The sequence below is a fragment of the Macaca nemestrina genome, chromosome 10, assembly GCF_043159975.1.
Source record: "Macaca nemestrina isolate mMacNem1 chromosome 10, mMacNem.hap1, whole genome shotgun sequence".
In the NCBI taxonomy this organism is placed as follows: Eukaryota; Metazoa; Chordata; class Mammalia; order Primates; family Cercopithecidae; genus Macaca; species Macaca nemestrina.
Genome location: NC_092134.1, coordinates 55,403,717 through 55,421,275, shown reverse-complemented (window position 1 = coordinate 55,421,275; position 17,559 = coordinate 55,403,717). Strand labels below are relative to the sequence as shown.

The following is a 17,559-nucleotide window of genomic DNA, read 5'->3' as shown; positions in this document are numbered from 1 at the left end:
ACATTCTGATTAAACTTATGAGGGTATAAATTGGGCATCTATGGTTTTAAAAGATCCTCAGTTAATTCTTAAGTGTAGTAGAGTTTAAGAAATACTAGATTAAAAATTTGGGAACTGAGTTTACTGGGATACGGATAATTCTTAGGAAACTCTGTGTAATACCAAAAGTGAAAGAGGCTATGATGTGAAATGGCATCATTTATACCATTATAGCATCATTACCCTCCATTCATATTAAACACTTTTATAATAACAGTAGGCATTTTTTGTTGTTTTGAGTTATTGAATCCCTACTATGTACATTGTATTGTGCTAAGTGTTTTACATGTAAAATTTAAATGACTCTTCTAAGTAATTATTCATATTATCTGCTTTTAATTTTTATTTCTTAAATTGAAAAAAATCAGCTAAAATGATTATTATGGGCCCCACCATCATGGAATTTTTTGAAATCATTTATTTCTATTAATCCCAAAATATAATGGTAACAAGTTTTCCCCACACATCATTTCTATTTTTATGAACTATTGATTTTTCTAAATGTGAATTGAAAACACAAAACTTGACTAATCCCTTGGCATTTCCATTTCTCACTAATTTGCCGGTTATGATCGGGTTTTGGTTTTCTACTCTCATCAACATCTTTTCTACTCCAGAGTAGTATTTTCCTCCCTATCCCGACAAAAAAAAAAAAGACCAAAAACTAAATTTTGAACATATAGCAGGCCAAATGCTATTACAGCTTATAAATGATGCTATGTCTAAATTTATTAATTCATTCAGATAGTCAACAATAATGCATTAAGCATTGATTGCGCCTGGCCATGGTGTGAGGTTCTGGGGGTAAGAGGGTAAATGTGAGAAGAGAGGCGTCAGCTCCCACCAGCAGAGACGAGTTCAAGTATTTCAGAGGAGAGGCTTAAGGATGTCATACAAGTAAGTCAGCTCATCAGGGTCAATGTTCAGGAGACATAATGAAGTTGACTACTAATATTATTTCCAGTTAGGGTTTAATTATTTCTCTTTTTTATTTGACTGCTTCAAGCATGAAAACACTATATTATCCTTGCTGTAGTTCATTTATTTCCTCAGAAATTATTTGTAGATCACCTAAGTCATACATTTAGACTGGGGAGAGAGCAGTAGACAAAATTAAAAAGAATCAATAGACAGTATACATTCTGGCTAGTCATATATATAGATACACGCATATAAATAAATATATATACATATATAACACATTAAATATATATCATGATGTATACTTTAATATATATGTAATACATATCATGATATATACTTTAATAACATACAATATATATTACCTGTAATATATATGTAATGTATGTAATATACTATTATATATACTTTAATAATGTATATTACATATCATCAATACATACATGATTATATTATTACATATATAGTAATATATAATCAAAGTATATGTTATGTCACACATACTATACATCTATGTGTCATGTATGTAATATATGCATATGTATGATATATACACATATATAATGCATATATGTAATAAAAATGCATATGTGTATGTGATATGCACGTATGTATATATTGCACATTTACATATATGTAATGTATTAATATTGATATTTAATATAAATATATATTTAATATACATATGTTGCATGTATACATGCATATACATGTCTGACATATATGTAATACATTAAATATATAATATATACTTTAATAATATATATTACTATGTTCATGTTCATATTACATGTATAAGACGTGTAATATATTAAATACATAATATATACTTTAATAACATTACTATGTATGTAATATATTATTAAAGTATTAAAGTATATGCTATATATTACATATCTGTATGATATATGCAATATACACATATGTATATATTATACATATGCATGTATGTAATATATTAAATATACTAATATTTAATATAAATATATATTTAATATAAATATGTTTAATATGTGCATACATAATATATATCTTATGTATGTAATATATGTGTATATGACATATGTATATATTACATGTATAAGACATGTATGTAATATGTTAACTATAATATATACTTTCATAACTTACTATATGTAATGTATATCATTAAAGTGTAGATTATATATTACATATCTGTAATATATATCTTTATATTACTATATATGTAATATATTACATAACATGTAATAGATTATTAAATTATATATAATATATTGCATGCATGTAATGTCATATATGTTATATAAGTAACGCATATTACATATATGTTACATATATATGATTTAAATAGACTGGGAAGAGCATATAGACAGAATAAAAAAGAACCATCATGAAGCTTATATTCTGGCTGGTCATCTATGTATACATTACACACATACAAACACACATGTAATATGTAACATATCCTTTAATATTTAATTTGTGTACGATGTTATAAGATATACTTTAATATTTAATTTAGATATTTGGGCATTTACTATTTGATAAGCACTATTATGAGCAACTTTCATTAATTAATTTACTTAATTCTAAATCTAATAGTCAACTCTTAGCTCTTGTCTTACATGACTTGTTAGCACCTTTTGATAGAGCTCATCTTTCCCTTGTCCTTAAAATACTTTCTTCAAGTGGTTTTCTGTACCCCATCCTCTCCTGATTTTCTTCATACTTTCCGGTGGCTTTGTTCACTCTTCTCTGTTGGTTCCTCCTCTTCTTTCCAATGATAATCTCCTAAGGCTCACTGTTTGTTCCTCTTCTTTTATGTCTATACACTTTTGTTGATAATCACCCTCAAGATTTCATTCACATCACCAAAAAATTTGAATTTAGATCTTCACTCCAACCTCTCAGTTGAACTCCAGATTGTGTGTCCTACTGCCTACTAACCATCTCCTTTTGAATGTTTGATGGACCAGTCAACATGTCAAAAAAGAAACTTCCTACTTCCATTCACGATCTTTTCCATCTCAGTGGATAGAGACTTCATCCTTCTTGTGATTAAAGCCCAAATCCTTGGAGTTATTCTTGACTCTTCTCTTTCTCTCAAATGCCATATCTTCCCATAAATTTATCTCAGAAAACATCCAGAATCTGACCATTTCTCATGACCTTCACTGTCCCTTCACTACTCTTGTTGCTACCCTTGAATATGCCCCCTACTGCATACCACCTGCTACAAACCCCACCAGAAAAGAGTCATTGTAGGCATGGCAATGCCCTGGTCTTCTTAGGGCAGTGTTTTCAATATAGTGGATTACCCTCCATGAATGGACCCTGAAATCCACCTAGTAGATTTTAAGCAACGTCTAAATAGACTAAACAGAAGACAGTACAGTGCACTAGGAAGCATCGCAGTAACCTGTATTTAGTAAGCTAAAGTATTATTCCATGAAACTTTGACTCCATTATAATTATGTATAAGCATATTGGGTTGTGCTATTCAATTTATTTCTTGCTGTGGGTTACAGTCAATATTCTAGAAAATATTAAGGTACATGAAGTTATTCTAATTAAAATTTCACCCAAATTTTTGGTGTTAAAATATGATTTGAATTTTGATAGTTTGTTTGATATCCGATTCAAACAATAAAGAAGGAAAATAAAACAGATTACAATTACTTGGCTCAATTTGATGGTAAAATAACTTTTATTTATTTGTAAGTTACCAAAAAGTTTTAGAGGTTTTTAGTTTATAGAAAAATTGACATTTAATATGGAAAAAAGCAATTAAAACGGTGTTTGTACTAGGTCTATTTATAATAACTGAGAGATGTTCAGGGGAAATCTATATTAAAAACAGGAATGATAAAATCTTTAGAATTTATTGAAATACAATTATTAACCAGAGAATGTTATTTTATCATTAAAAAATCCACTCAAAAGTATGACTCTGGTGAGAAAGCGACCATATAAATGACATTTAACAAGTTAAAACCACTTATTTTTACTATAAAACATATAGCCTAGTATGTACTAACAAATGTGATTGAATTTATAGAAAGACTAGAATTAAGTGGGGAAAAGGTATTATTTTCTTGAAAGTCATGTTTATTATGCTGATACACTGTGAGAAAATAAATTTTGGTAAATTGTTAATTTTAACAATAAATGTTGAATAAATAAATGAGCTTTAATGAACTAGCCTTTAATAGTCATATTGGAAACTATATTCAAGTACTTATTCTGTCGCTATTACCTAGCTACTCAGGCAATAATGGGGAACATAACTATCATAAATTGCCAGTCCTCATAATGAATGACTATGAGAGAATAGTAAAAATGATTGAATGCTCCTGATAAATAGATTTGAAAATAAGAAAGAATGTATTATCGATCGTTTGTTTTTGTTCTCCTCCTTCCTTCCTTCCTTCCTTCCTTCCTTCCTTCCTTCCTTCCTTCCTTCCTTCCTTCCTTCCTTCCTTCTCTTCCTCCTTCCTTCTCTTTCCTTCTCCTTCCTTCTTCTCCTCCTTCTCCTCCTCCTCCTTCCTCCTCTTGCTTCCTCCTTCCTCCTCTTGCTTCCTCCTTCCTCCTTCTCCTTCCCCCCCACTTCCTCTTCCTCCCTCCTCTTCCCCCCTGCTCCTCCTTCTTCTCCTCCTTCTTTCTTTCCTTCTCCTTCTCCTTCTCCTTCTTCTCTTTTACATTCCCCTTCTGATTGTGGTGCAAGATGAAAGAAAGAGTTGTGTCTAACACCCAATTTAGGAATCAGTTTATTTTATATGCTGGTTAAATGGTAGACAAAAAATTATCTTACAAACTTAGCTACAGACTCGATGAACCTTTTCTGGATTTTCAATGAGCTAACCTGTTCATGTATAATATGAGTAACTAAATTTTAGGTAATAATATCCTATTAACATTTTGTAGCAAATCGCATTTGGGTCAGAAATCTTCCTTCTTTCTATAAAAGGCATATAATTGCATTGAAATCAAGAACTTTAGGACTGCTCTTGCAAACATTTAAAAATATTACATCACATTATCCTTCTTAATATTAGGCCACAATAATTATTTGGCATCTTTGTTTTACTAATTTTTAGTGGGTCTGAAAGAAATACATTTAAAAGAACACTGTGGATGGATAGAGAACATCCAATTTGCCTCATTCCTTGTTATTGTTCCTCCTCCTTTACTTCCTTATATAATCTTATAGATAGTAGCAGAATGAAATATGAAGAAAGGAAAGAATTAATATATGTTTCAGCACTATCACCTCATTGGATATTCAGATGCTGATCGGCAGAACAATAAGATTTATTATATTATGTTATATTCAGCATGTTTAACTCTATTATTTATTCAGTAGAATAAATTCAGTAAAACTTACTTTGAAGTTAATTAATATAAGACTTTTTTTCCTCAAAATAAATGAGTATATCTTGTCTGTGGTCATTTTTAAGGAAAAAGCATATCATTGTATATTATCATTTTTTGTACAAAATTGCTATTTTAAAGGAACAGAAATAGTTTCTCTGTTTTATAAGGATAGATTCTTGAATCTATTTTTTTCGTTTTATTTTCTTTAAGAGACATTTTGACCTTACTATGAAGCTAAGCTAGGGAGGACATTGGCAGAACTCTGTGTGTGTGTCCTCATGCATAGCTTTTGATGAGAATTTAGTAAGACAGACAATAGTTCCTTGCCAAGTTGTTAATTTTAAATCTCATCTTTACTGTAGAATGTAAATATTTATAGAATACTCCCAAATCCAGGGAGACGGATCACAAAGAATTGGAAGTTTTTAGCTTTCTATACTCTTACGAATCTTAGCTGTGTCACTGCTATATAATGCCATGATCAATTTTTTTTTTCTTCTCACCCCAAATGATTGTAAACTGGTAATCATATTGAAACCAACAATTTAAAAGTCATGGGGCCTGGCATAGTGGCTCACGCCTGTAATCCTAAAACTTTGAGAGGCTGAGGTGGGTGGATCACTCGAGGTCAGTAGCTCGATACCAGTCTGGCCAACATGGCAAAACCCCTCCTATAAAAATATAAAAAATTAGCCGGGCATGGTGGTGTGCACCTGTAGTCCCAGCTACTTGGGAGGGTGAGGCTGGAGAATCGCTTGAACCCGGGAGGGAGAGGTTGCAGTGAACCAAGATCGCACCACTGCACTCCAGCCTGTGTGACAGAGCAACATTCTGTCTCAAAATCAAAAACAAAAACAAAAACAAACCAACAAAAATGCGCTACGGGAATCATCCTTTTAAAATAGCAAAGACAACACCTATATTTAATCAGCAGATTATTCACCTCTAGAAATACAAATATAATTTTTAAAATAAATATTTGCTAGGTTTAGAATGAAAATATCTTCATTTTCATATTGTATCAATCCTTTCTCCATCTATCTTTTGACGTACTTAACAAATGCTGCTGGTTGAGTTTAAATTACCCACATCCTAACATTCTAAGACACACATGCAACAATCTCAGTCTGTATGGATGCTTTCACTGGGACTTATTTGCAAAGCACAAGATCCAGTTTTATGTTAAGTAGGTGGGTTGTTAATCTGCAAGAATGCCATTCTTGATCAGGCCTTTATGAATTGTTTGTAAGTACCAGCTGGACAATGAAAGCTTTATATTCATTCTGCAATTAGCCAAAATAATTCTAGTTAAAGTCTGGTTAAGACTTCTAGTATGAAATGAATGTAAACTATTCATTCTTTATCGTTCTTTCTGGTTTCATTTTGGCACATGCATTTATTAAAATACAATCCCCTAAGTTGCTTTTTCACTGCTTTTCATGTTGCAGATTGAAAATGTTGATGTCTGCCTTAGTTTTCTTGCAGCCAGAGGGGTAAATGTTCAAGGTCTATCTGCTGAAGGTAAGAAAAAGAATGACTGAATTGTCACAAATGGCATCAATGTATTTAAATTATTTTTTATAATGTAAGAAATGTAACATTGGAGTATACGGCTCCTTAATGTGATAAAAGAAATTGGTGAAGTCTTCAAGACAACTGAAACATAAACATAATGGTTATTACTATGTGCTTTAAATATTTAAATGTTTTCCATATTTTGCCAGAGCTATTCTTTTCATAACCAACTATATGGGAGAAGAGTGAACCAACAAAACATCTTTATGTTATTACTAGTTTATAGTATAATTAGATTTCTTGAGTAGATTAATAGATAATCACATAAATGTTGGATGACATAAATACAGGTAAAATATTTTAATTAAGTCTTAATATTATTTTATTAATACCATTTCTATAATCTATTCAAGTTGGTAGAAATAGTCAAAATAGTTGGTTAGTTTAAATAAGTCACTATGAAGTATTAAATAATTAGAACTGACAGCATTAATCACTGTTACATATAAATGTTTTAAATCATTAAAGATTCAAAAGATCATCATTAAAATTGAAAGATAGCAAAATGGGGAAAACTTGAACAAGTTTTGATGTTTATCTTTTCCTGAGTTTATTTTACTTTCACATATAAAAGTGGCAAAAGTTGGCAAACGCTTGCCACACATAAGATAAAATTTGCCATACTTGAGAACCCTGATATTTACATTTCTTTTATATTTACATGTTATAATATATAATTAAATTACACATTCAATGGCCAAGAAGCTCAGGTTCAAACCTAACTGGTAGTTCTGTAACTTAGAATAACATTTGAATAAAATTCCCCAGGATAATATGTTGCTAAGTAGTTAAAGGCAGGCTAGAATTGCTGCCATTTATTCATTTTGTGTGTCTCTTCCTTATAAAAACCTTTATTAATATAAGCTTATTGATTTTCATTCATCTTTTAAAAATATATGAATGCTCAAAATTTACTCTCTAAATTAATTAAACATGCAAAATAATAAGACAATATTTTTTTAAAAACTCTTTAAACAAAATCTTTCAGGTTTATAGGAGAATATTAACACTCTCTCAATGTAGCCTCAGATTGATAAGCCAACTCTTCAATATGACGGAAACTATGAGAAATGTTTGGGGAGGAAATAGAACAACTCAGAGGGTCATTTTATATTAATTATTTTACTGCATAGTTTGAGTTATATGATAAACCATCAGAGATCAAGAAATCCAAAGAGTTGGTTAATTTTCCTAAACTCCAAAAGGGGACATAAAGCCTTGATCTCAGAGGAGGATGTATTTTATTGCCAACAGCAAGTTTTATTTAAAATATGATTACAGGTTGTGTAGCTTACTTTCAAGCTTCACTTCCTTCTCTTTTCCTATTTTTTAGGTTGTAACTACAGGAGAAAAATATAGGCTTATGTGTAGCCTACATTGTGAATTTAATTTTTTTATTCAATATTTGAAAATCTTACACAGGAACTTCATCTGTTAGAACAAGGATTTCTACTTATTCAATTATGTTATCTAACATAAGCTAATCTTCATTATTTATTAATATATAGCATAAATTAAAAATAAAAGAATTGGAACATTAATAATTGATATTATGTCTGTTTTTTGGAAATATACATACACACATAAATATTTTGATATATATGGATATATATTTGGAAGATATATACATACATAAATATGTATAAATGAGTTGGTAAGTGGGTGATTTAGAAAGAAAGTTGATTGCAACGAATCCAGTTGGTATTACGAGGTGCACCCACGTCATCAATATTTATAAATGCAGGACAACCAACATTTCAGTGGCTTTCTTTCTGCAGTTCGTAGCCACTGCTATGCTGGCAACAGCTGTGTATATTTGTGAGGAAAACAACGTGCTACATCAAATGGTTAGCACAAGAGAGAGCTCATTTATTTCTAAGCAGCAGCTAACTCGAGAAAAATTGTAGTTCAAGGTCAGCAAAGAATATCACTTCTGAGCATGCTTTGTTCTTTTCACCCTCTATCCTTTGATTCTCTCCCTGAAATTCCAAGGTATTTGGAAATGTTAACATGTTTCAGAAATTCAGGTTTATTTGTGACTCAACTGTGACTGAGAGAATTAAGTTGTATCTCTACCTTCACAGATTTAGTTCAAGAGGATTGCATCTAGAGTTTGTTAAAAAGGACACTGAATACATACGATGCTTCTTTTGTATTTTTCATTTCATACAGAAATAAGAAATGGAAACTTAAAAGCCATTCTAGGGCTGTTTTTCAGTTTGTCTCGCTACAAGCAGCAACAACACCATCAACAACAGTACTACCAGTCCTTGGTGGAACTTCAGCAGCGAGTTACTCACGCTTCCCCTCCATCGGAAGCTGGCCAGGCCAAAACCCAACAAGATATGCAGTCCAGGTAAGGAAAGGAAGTAGGGAATGTGTTTCCAATTAGTTTGTGTAGATACAACTTGTTTTTAACAAATTATTGTCCACGAGTTTGAAAAACGTACTCATGTACTTGTATCAGTGTGATGGGATTATTTGACTTGTGTAATGGAAATTAAAACCACTCTTCTTTTGCTTGGACAAGCAACGTCTATCATGTTTTGGGTGACATTTTTTTTTTTTGCTTTCTAAAGATTGTTGTTCTGTATCACAGTGTGAAATGTCTTTGGTGTAAGTAATGTGGCATGGCTACTTTCTTCTACAAATGACTTCAGTATTTAGAATGTGCTACTGAGTCCTAGTCTCCTGTCGTGTAGTTATCTTTCATTGATACTTTTGATTAATTAAGTCTCAAAAATTTCAGGTCTGTTAAACATAGGAGTTTGAGTTTGGGAACATAGTGTTTTTGATATGTGTGTGTGTGTGTGTGTGTGTGTGTATGCACATACATGTATTATTTGTCTGGCTTGAGTCTTTTGGCATATGTAGACACAGCCTGGGTAGAGTGTCCCAAATCATGGCAACTTCCTTTTCTCTTCCATTATTAGTTTTGTGTGTGTGTGTTTTTTTTTTTCCAATTTAGAATTGCATCAGTCAGTGTTCAGCTAGAGGAGTCGAGCAAGTAAACGATATATAACAAGAGACTTATTGTGAAGAATTGGTTTAGTATGATTGTGCATTCTGGTTAGGCAAGTATGAAATCTGAAGGGCAGCCCAGCTGGGAGGGCAGGCTAAAACTCTTGTCATGAACTGAAATTGCAGTACACAGGTAGAATTTCTCCTCTCAAGGAAGCCTCAGTTCTGCTTTTGAAAAGCAAAACTGTCGGCTGGGCACAATGGCTCGCTTATGCCTGTATTCCCAGCACTTTGGGAGACCGAGGTGGATGTATCACGAGGTCAGGAGTTCAAGACCAGCCTGGCCAAGATGGTGAAAGCCTGTCTCTATGAAAAATACAAAAAGTAGCCAGGTGTGGTGACAGGCTCCTGTATTTCCAGCACTCTGGAGGCTGAGGCAGAGAATTGCTTGAACCCGGGAGGCACAGGTTGCAGTGAGCCAAGATCCAGCCTGGGTGACAGAGTGAGACTCCGTCTAAAAAAAACAACAACAACAAAAAAACCCTTTCTTTCAACTAGTTGAATCAAGATCACTCAGATTATCTAAAATAAACTTTACTGAAAGTCAATTGATTATAGAATTTTATGACTTCCTCAAAGTATCTACATAGCAACAACTAGATTAGTATTTGATGGAATAACTTAGACTATAGTCTAACATAGTTTACATGTCAAAATAAATGATCACAGAATGAAGTTTCACTTAACAACTTTCATGCAAACTACTATATTTGTTCCTGAACAATGACTGGGGTATTGGTTAGTTAGCTCTATTACATAAATAGTTATGATTATTTTTCTTAAGGAGAGAGGATATGAAAATCCCTTTCATCGTCTTTGAAAATATAAACACTTGTCAACAAATGTAAATATTTAACTTTGTCCACCTTAGAAGTCAAGTTTGAAACCTACTAACATTCAGCTAACCTTGAGTTTGGTAATTAGAAATGACTCAAACAATTAAAATGATGTTCCAAAATACATTTATGAACCACCTCCCACTTACTGTCAGTTGTTCAATTGTTCAGAAATCACCTCTCTTTCATCTATTACCCAACTCTCATATGGATCTTGTTTGTTACTTCATAATAAACAATATTTATTTCTCTATATAACCATGTAAATTATATTCCCTTTGGAAGATTTTCACTCATCAGTGAATTTTTAAATGAATTTTAAAAAAGCTATAGTTTTACTGAAAACAGCATATAATATAAAGTTTATGAAGTGATGGGGATATGTTTTATTATAAAATAATGCAGCTATTTGACTGCTCTTTAAGCTCATCTTGGCTTTTGTTTATATCAGGTGAGATTGTACAAGACTCATAGTGAAAAATAAATATAGGATAAGTTTCTTGGATTTTCGTAAGCATAGAGAAGAAGAAAGTGTATGACATCATGTTTTATGTATTATTATTATTATTTTTTTTGCGTGGATGGTTGGAACAAAGAGATGGATTCTGAAAAGTGCCAGAAATAACATTACTAGAGTTTGGTTTAAGCAGTTTAAATAAAAAAGACACAAGAAGAGTAGCTAAAAAAATAAAGGAAACAAAATTATTTTGTGTAAAGCATGTTGACTCTGGAATGATACAGAATATCATTTGACATTGCTTTACCTCACTCTTTTTCTGTATCTTCCATGTGAAATTTATTGTGAAGAATTTCTTGCCCAGAATTTCTTGGTAGTTATGACCCTTTTAGGAAATTGTTTCTTTTCCTATTCTTCTTGCTGGATATACATACTGTTGTGAAACCTTGGGGTAATTTAAAATATAAAACCATGTAAAATACTCACGGTTTTTATACTGTTTTGTGGAAGGATGTCTCAATTTTTCATTGCAAGTTTATGAAAAGTATTCTTTTCAACAGTGTCCTTTAAGGCTGAGGGAGACTTTTAGCAAAATTTTCTTCTGGATTTGATTACTTTTTGAATTGATATATAATTTAGTAAATGTTTTTAGAGTAACAGCTTTACTAAAAGTAGTATTCAGGACCCTAATATAGAAGAGTTCAAGTCTTACTTTCAATAGTTTTACTTGTAATTGAATTTGTTACATGTTTTAAAGGATATGATATTTAAGACATTAATACTTATTTTTATTCATATAGATTTGGTGTATCACATTAATATATGAATTAGAATTTATGTGGACTTACCTGTAGCAATCAATATTTTTAAAGCATTTTTCAAAAGGCCATAATGATAATATACATAGGAATGTAATATATAGTATCTATGTGTTAGAACCAAGATAATTAATGCAGAAAAATTCCTTTTTTAAAAAAAATTTATTTATTATTATTATCCTTTAAGTTGTAGGGTACATGTGCATAACGTGCAGGTTTGTTACATATGTATACTTGTGCCATGTTGGTGTGCTGCACCCATCAACTCGTCATTTACATCAGGTATAACTCCCAATGCAATCCCTCCCCCCTCCCCTCTCCCTCCTCCCCATGATAGGCCCCGGTGTGTGATGTTCCCCTTCCTGAGTCCAAGTGATCTCATTGTTCAGTTCCCACCTATGAGTGAGAACATGTGGTGTTTGGTTTTCTGTTCTTGTGATAGTTTGCTAAGAATGATGGTTTCCAGCTGCATCCATGTCCCTACAAAGGACACAAACTCATCCTTTTTGATGGCTGCATAGTATTCCATGGTGTATATGTGCCACATTTTCTTAATCCAATCTGTCACTGATGGACATTTGGGTTGATTCCAAGTCTTTGCTATTGTGAATAGTGCTGCAATAAACATACGTGTGCATGTGTCTTTATAGCAGCATAATTTATAATCCTTTGGGTATATACCCACTAATGGGATGGCTGGGTCATATGGTACATCTAGTTCTAGATCCTTGAGGAATCACCATACTGTTTTCCATAATGGTTGAACTAGTTTACAATCCCACCAACAGTGTAAAAGTGTTCCTATTTCTCCACATCCTCTCCAGCACCTGTTGTTTCCTGACTTTTTAATGATCACCATTCTAACTGGTGTGAGATGGTATCTCATTGTGGTTTTGATTTGCATTTCTCTGATGGCCAGTGATGATGAGCATTTTTTCATGTGTCTGTTGGCTGTATGAATGTCTTCTTTTGAGAAATGTCTGTTCATATCCTTTGCCCACTTTTTGATGGGGTTGTTTGTTTTTTTCTTGTAAATTTGTTTGAGTTCTTTGTAGGTTCTGGATATTAGCCCTTTGTCAGATGAGTAGACTGCAAAAATTTTCTCCCATTCTGTAAGTTGCCTGTTCACTCTGATGGTAGTTTCTTTTGCTGTGCAGAAGCTCTTTAGTTTAATGAGATCCCATTTGTCAATTTTGGCTTTTGTTGCCGTTGCTTTTGGTGTTTTAGACATGAAGTCTTTGCCCATGCCTATGTCCTGAATGGTACTACCTAGGTTTTCCTCTAGGATTTTTATGGTATTAGGTCTAACATTTAAGTCTCTAATCCATCTTGAATTAATTTTCGTATAAGGAGTAAGGAAAGGATCCAGTTTCAGCTTTCTACTTATGGCTAGCCAAATTTCCCAGCACCATTTATTAAATAGGGAATCCTTTCCCCATTTCTTGTTCCTCTCAGGTTTGTCAAAGATCAGATGGCTGTAGATGTGTGGTATTATTTCTGAGGACTCTGTTCTGTTCCATTGGTCTATATCTCTGTTTTGGTACCAGTACCATGCTGTTTTGGTTACTGTAGCCTTGTAGTATAGTTTGAAGTCAGGTAGCGTGATGCCTCCAGCTTTGTTCTTTTGACTTAGGATTGTCTTGGAGATGTGGGCTCTTTTTTGGTTCCATATGAACTTTAAAGCAGTTTTTTCCAATTCTGTGAAGAAACTCATTGGTAGCTTGATGGGGATGGCATTGAATCTATAAATTACCTTGGGCAGTATGGCCATTTTCACGATATTGATTCTTCCTATCCATGAGCATGGTATGTTCTTCCATTTGTTTGTGTCCTCTTTGATTTCACTGAGCAGTGGTTTGTAGTTCTCCTTGAAGAGGTCCTTTACATCCCTTGTCAGTTGGATTCCTAGGTATTTGATTCTCTTTGAAGCAATTGTGAATGGAAGTTCATTCCTGATTTGGCTCTCTGTTTGTCTGTTACTGGTGTATAAGAATGCTTGTGATTTTTGCACATTAATTTTGTATCCTGAGACTTTGCTGAAGTTGCTTATCAGCTTAAGGAGATTTTGGGCTGAGACAATGGGGTTTTCTAAATATACAATCATGTCATCTGCAAAGAGGGACAATTTGACTTCTTCTTTTCCTAACTGAATACCCTTGATTTATTTCTCTTGCCTAATTGCCCTAGCCAGAACTTCCAACACTATGTTGAATAGGAGTGGTGAGAGAGGGCATCCCTGTCTTGTGCCAGTTTTCAAAGGGAATTTTTCCAGTTTTTGCCCAGTCAGTATGATATTGGCTGTGGGTTTGTCATAAATAGCTCTTATTATTTTGAGGTACGTTCCATCAATACCGAATTTATTGAGCGTTTTTAGCATGAAGGGCTGTTGAATTTTGTCAAAAGCCTTTTCTGCATCTATTGAGATAATCATGTGGTTCTTGTCTTTGGTTCTGTTTATATGCTGGATTATGTTTATTGATTTGCGAATGTTGAACCAGCCTTGCATCCCAGGGATGAAGCCCACTTGATCATGGTGGATAAGCTTTTTGATGTGTTGCTGAATCCGGTTTGCCAGTATTTTATTGAGGATTTTTGCATCGATGTTCATCAGGGATATTGGTCTAAAATTCTCTTTTTTTGTTGTGTCTCTGCCAGGCTTTGGTATCAGGATGATGTTGGCCTCATAAAATGAGTTAGGGAGGATTCCCTCTTTTTCTATTGATTGGAATAGTTTCAGAAGGAATGGTACCAACTCCTCCTTGTACCTCTGGTAGAATTCAGCTGTGAATCCATCTGGTCCTGGACTTTTTTTGGTTGGTAGGCTATTAATTGTTGCCTCAATTTCAGAGCCTGCTATTGCTCTATTCAGGGATTCAACTTCTTCCTGGTTTAGTCTTGGAAGAGTGTAAGTGTCCAGGAAATTATCCATTTCTTCTAGATTTTCCAGTTTATTTGCGTAGAGGTGTTTATAGTATTCTCTGATGGTAGTTTGTATTTCTGTGGGGTCGGTGGTGATATCCCCTTTATCATTTTTAATTGCGTCGATTTGATTCTTCTCTCTTTTCTTCTTTATTAGTCTTGCTAGTGGTCTGTCAATTTTGTTGATCTTTTCAAAAAACCAACTCCTGGATTCATTGATTTTTTGGAGAGTTTTTTGTGTCTCTATCTCCTTCAGTTCTGCTCTGATCTTAGTTATTTCTTGCCTTCTGCCAGGTTTCGATTGTGTTTGCTCTTGCTTCTCTAGTTCTTTTAATTGCAATGTTAGAGTGTCAATTTTAGATCTTTCCTGCTTTCTCTTGTGGGCATTTAGTGCTATAAATTTCCCTCTACACACTGCTTTAAATGTGTCCCAGAGATTCTGGTATGTTGTATCTTTGTTCTCATTGGTTTCCAAGAATATCTTTATTTCTGCCTTCATTTCGTTATGTACCCAGTAGTCATTCAGGAGCAGGTTGTTCAGTTTCCATGTAGTTGAGCGGTTTTGATTGAGTTTCTTAGTCCTGAGTTCTAGTTTGATTGCACTGTGGTCTGAGAGACAGTTTGTTATAATTTCTGTTCTTGTACATTTGCTGAGGAGTGCTTTACTTCCAATTACGTGGTCGATTTTGGAGTAAGTACGATGTGGTGCTGAGAAGAATGTATATTCTGTTGATTTGGGGTGGAGAGTTCTATAGATGTCTATTAGGTCTGCTTGCTGCAGAGATGAGTTCAATTCCTGGATATCCTTGTTAACTTTCTGTCTCGTTGATCTGTCTAATGTTGACAGTGGAGTGTTGAAGTCTCCCATTATTATTGTATGGGAGTCTAAGTCTCTTTGTAAGTCTCTAAGGACTTGCTTTATGAATCTGGGTGCTCCTGTATTGGGTGCATATATATTTAGGATAGTTAGCTCTTCCTGTTGAATTGATCCCTTTACCATTATGTAATGGCCTTCTTTGTCTCTTTTGATCTTTGATGGTTTAAAGTCTGTTTTATCAGAGACTAGTATTGCAACCCCCGCTTTTTTTTGTTCTCCATTTGCTTGGTAAATCTTCCTCCATCCCTTTATTTTGAGCCTGTGTATGTCTCTGCGTGTGAGATGGGTCTCCTGAATACAGCAGACTGATGGGTCTTGACTCTTTATCCAGTTTGCCAGTCTGTGTCTTTTAATTGGAGCATTTAGTCCATTTACATTTAAGGTTAATATTGTTATGTGTGAACTTGATCCTGCCATTATGATATTAACTGGTTATTTTGCTCGTTAGTTGATGCAGTTTCTTCCTAGCCTCGATGGTCTTTACATTTTGGCATGTTTTTGCACTGGCTGGTACCGGTTTTTCTTTTCCATGTTTAGTGCTTCCTTCAGGGTCTCTTGTAAGGCAGGCTTAGTGGTGACAAAATCTCTAAGCATTTGCTTATCTGTAAAGGATTTTATTTCTCCTTCACTTATGAAACTTAGTTTGGCTGGATATGAAATTCTGGGTTTAAAATTCTTTTCTTTAAGAATGTTGAATATTGGCCCCCACTCTCTTCTGGCTTGTAGAGTTTCTGCTGAGAGATCTGCTGTTAGTCTGATGGGCTTCCCTTTGTGGGTAACCCGACCTTTCTCTCTGGCTGCCCTTAAGATATTTTCCTTCATTTCAACTTTGGTGAATCTGGCAATTATGTGTCTTGGAGTTGCTCTTCTCGAGGAGTATCTTTGTGGCGTTCTCTGTATTTCCTGGATTTGAATGTTGGCCTGCCCTACTAGGTTGGGGAAGTTCTCCTGGATGATATCCTGAAGAGTGTTTTCCAACTTGGTTCCATTTTCCCCCTCACTTTCAGGCACCCCAATCAGACGTAGATTTGGTCTTTTTACATAATCCCATACTTCTTGCAGGCTTTGTTCATTTCTTTTTCTTCTTTTTTCTTTTGGTTTCTCTTCTCGCTTCATTTCATTCATTTGATCCTCAATCGCAGATACTCTTTCTTCCAGTTGATCGAGTCGGTTACTGAAGCTTGTGCATTTGTCACGTATTTCTCGTGTCATGGTTTTCATCTCTTTCATTTCATTTATGACCTTCTCTGCATTAAACTCTAGCCATCAATTCTTCCACTTTTTTTTCAAGATTTTTAGTTTCTTTGCGCTGGGTACGTAATTCCTCCTTTAGCTCTGAGAAATTTGATGGACTGAAGCCTTCTTCTCTCATCTCATCAAAGTCATTCTCTGTCCAGCTTTGATCCGTTGCTGGCGATGAGCTGTGCTCCTTTGCCAGGGTAGATGCGCTCTTATTTTTTGAATTTCCAGCTTTTCTGCCCTGCTTTTTCCCCATCTTTGTGGTTTTATCTGCCTCTGGTCTTTGATGATGGTGATGTACTGATGGGGTTTTGGTGTAGGTGTCCTTCCTGTTTGATAGTTTTCCTTCTAACAGTCAGGACCCTCAGCTGTAGGTCTGTTGGAGATTGCTTGAGGTCCACTCCAGACCCTGTTTGCCTGGGTATCAGCAGCAGAGGCTGCAGAAGATAGAATATTTCTGAACAGCGAGTGTACCTGTCTGATTCTTGGTTGGGAAGCTTC

General features: G+C 34.0%; 1 protein-coding gene across 13 annotated transcripts in view; it reads left to right on the top strand.

Moving 5' to 3' along the window:
* The window catches only part of LOC105473314 (neuron navigator 3), an 899,580-nt gene that overhangs the window by 640,512 nt on the left and 241,509 nt on the right, over positions 1 to 17,559 (top strand). For all 13 annotated transcript variants that reach the window (XM_011727068.3, XM_071070568.1, XM_071070565.1 and 10 more), the window contains 2 exons: positions 6,765 to 6,837; positions 9,064 to 9,247. In XM_011727068.3, coding sequence (XP_011725370.2) covers positions 6,765 to 6,837; positions 9,064 to 9,247 — 257 coding nt within the window. The remainder of the gene's footprint in view (positions 1 to 6,764; positions 6,838 to 9,063; positions 9,248 to 17,559) is intronic.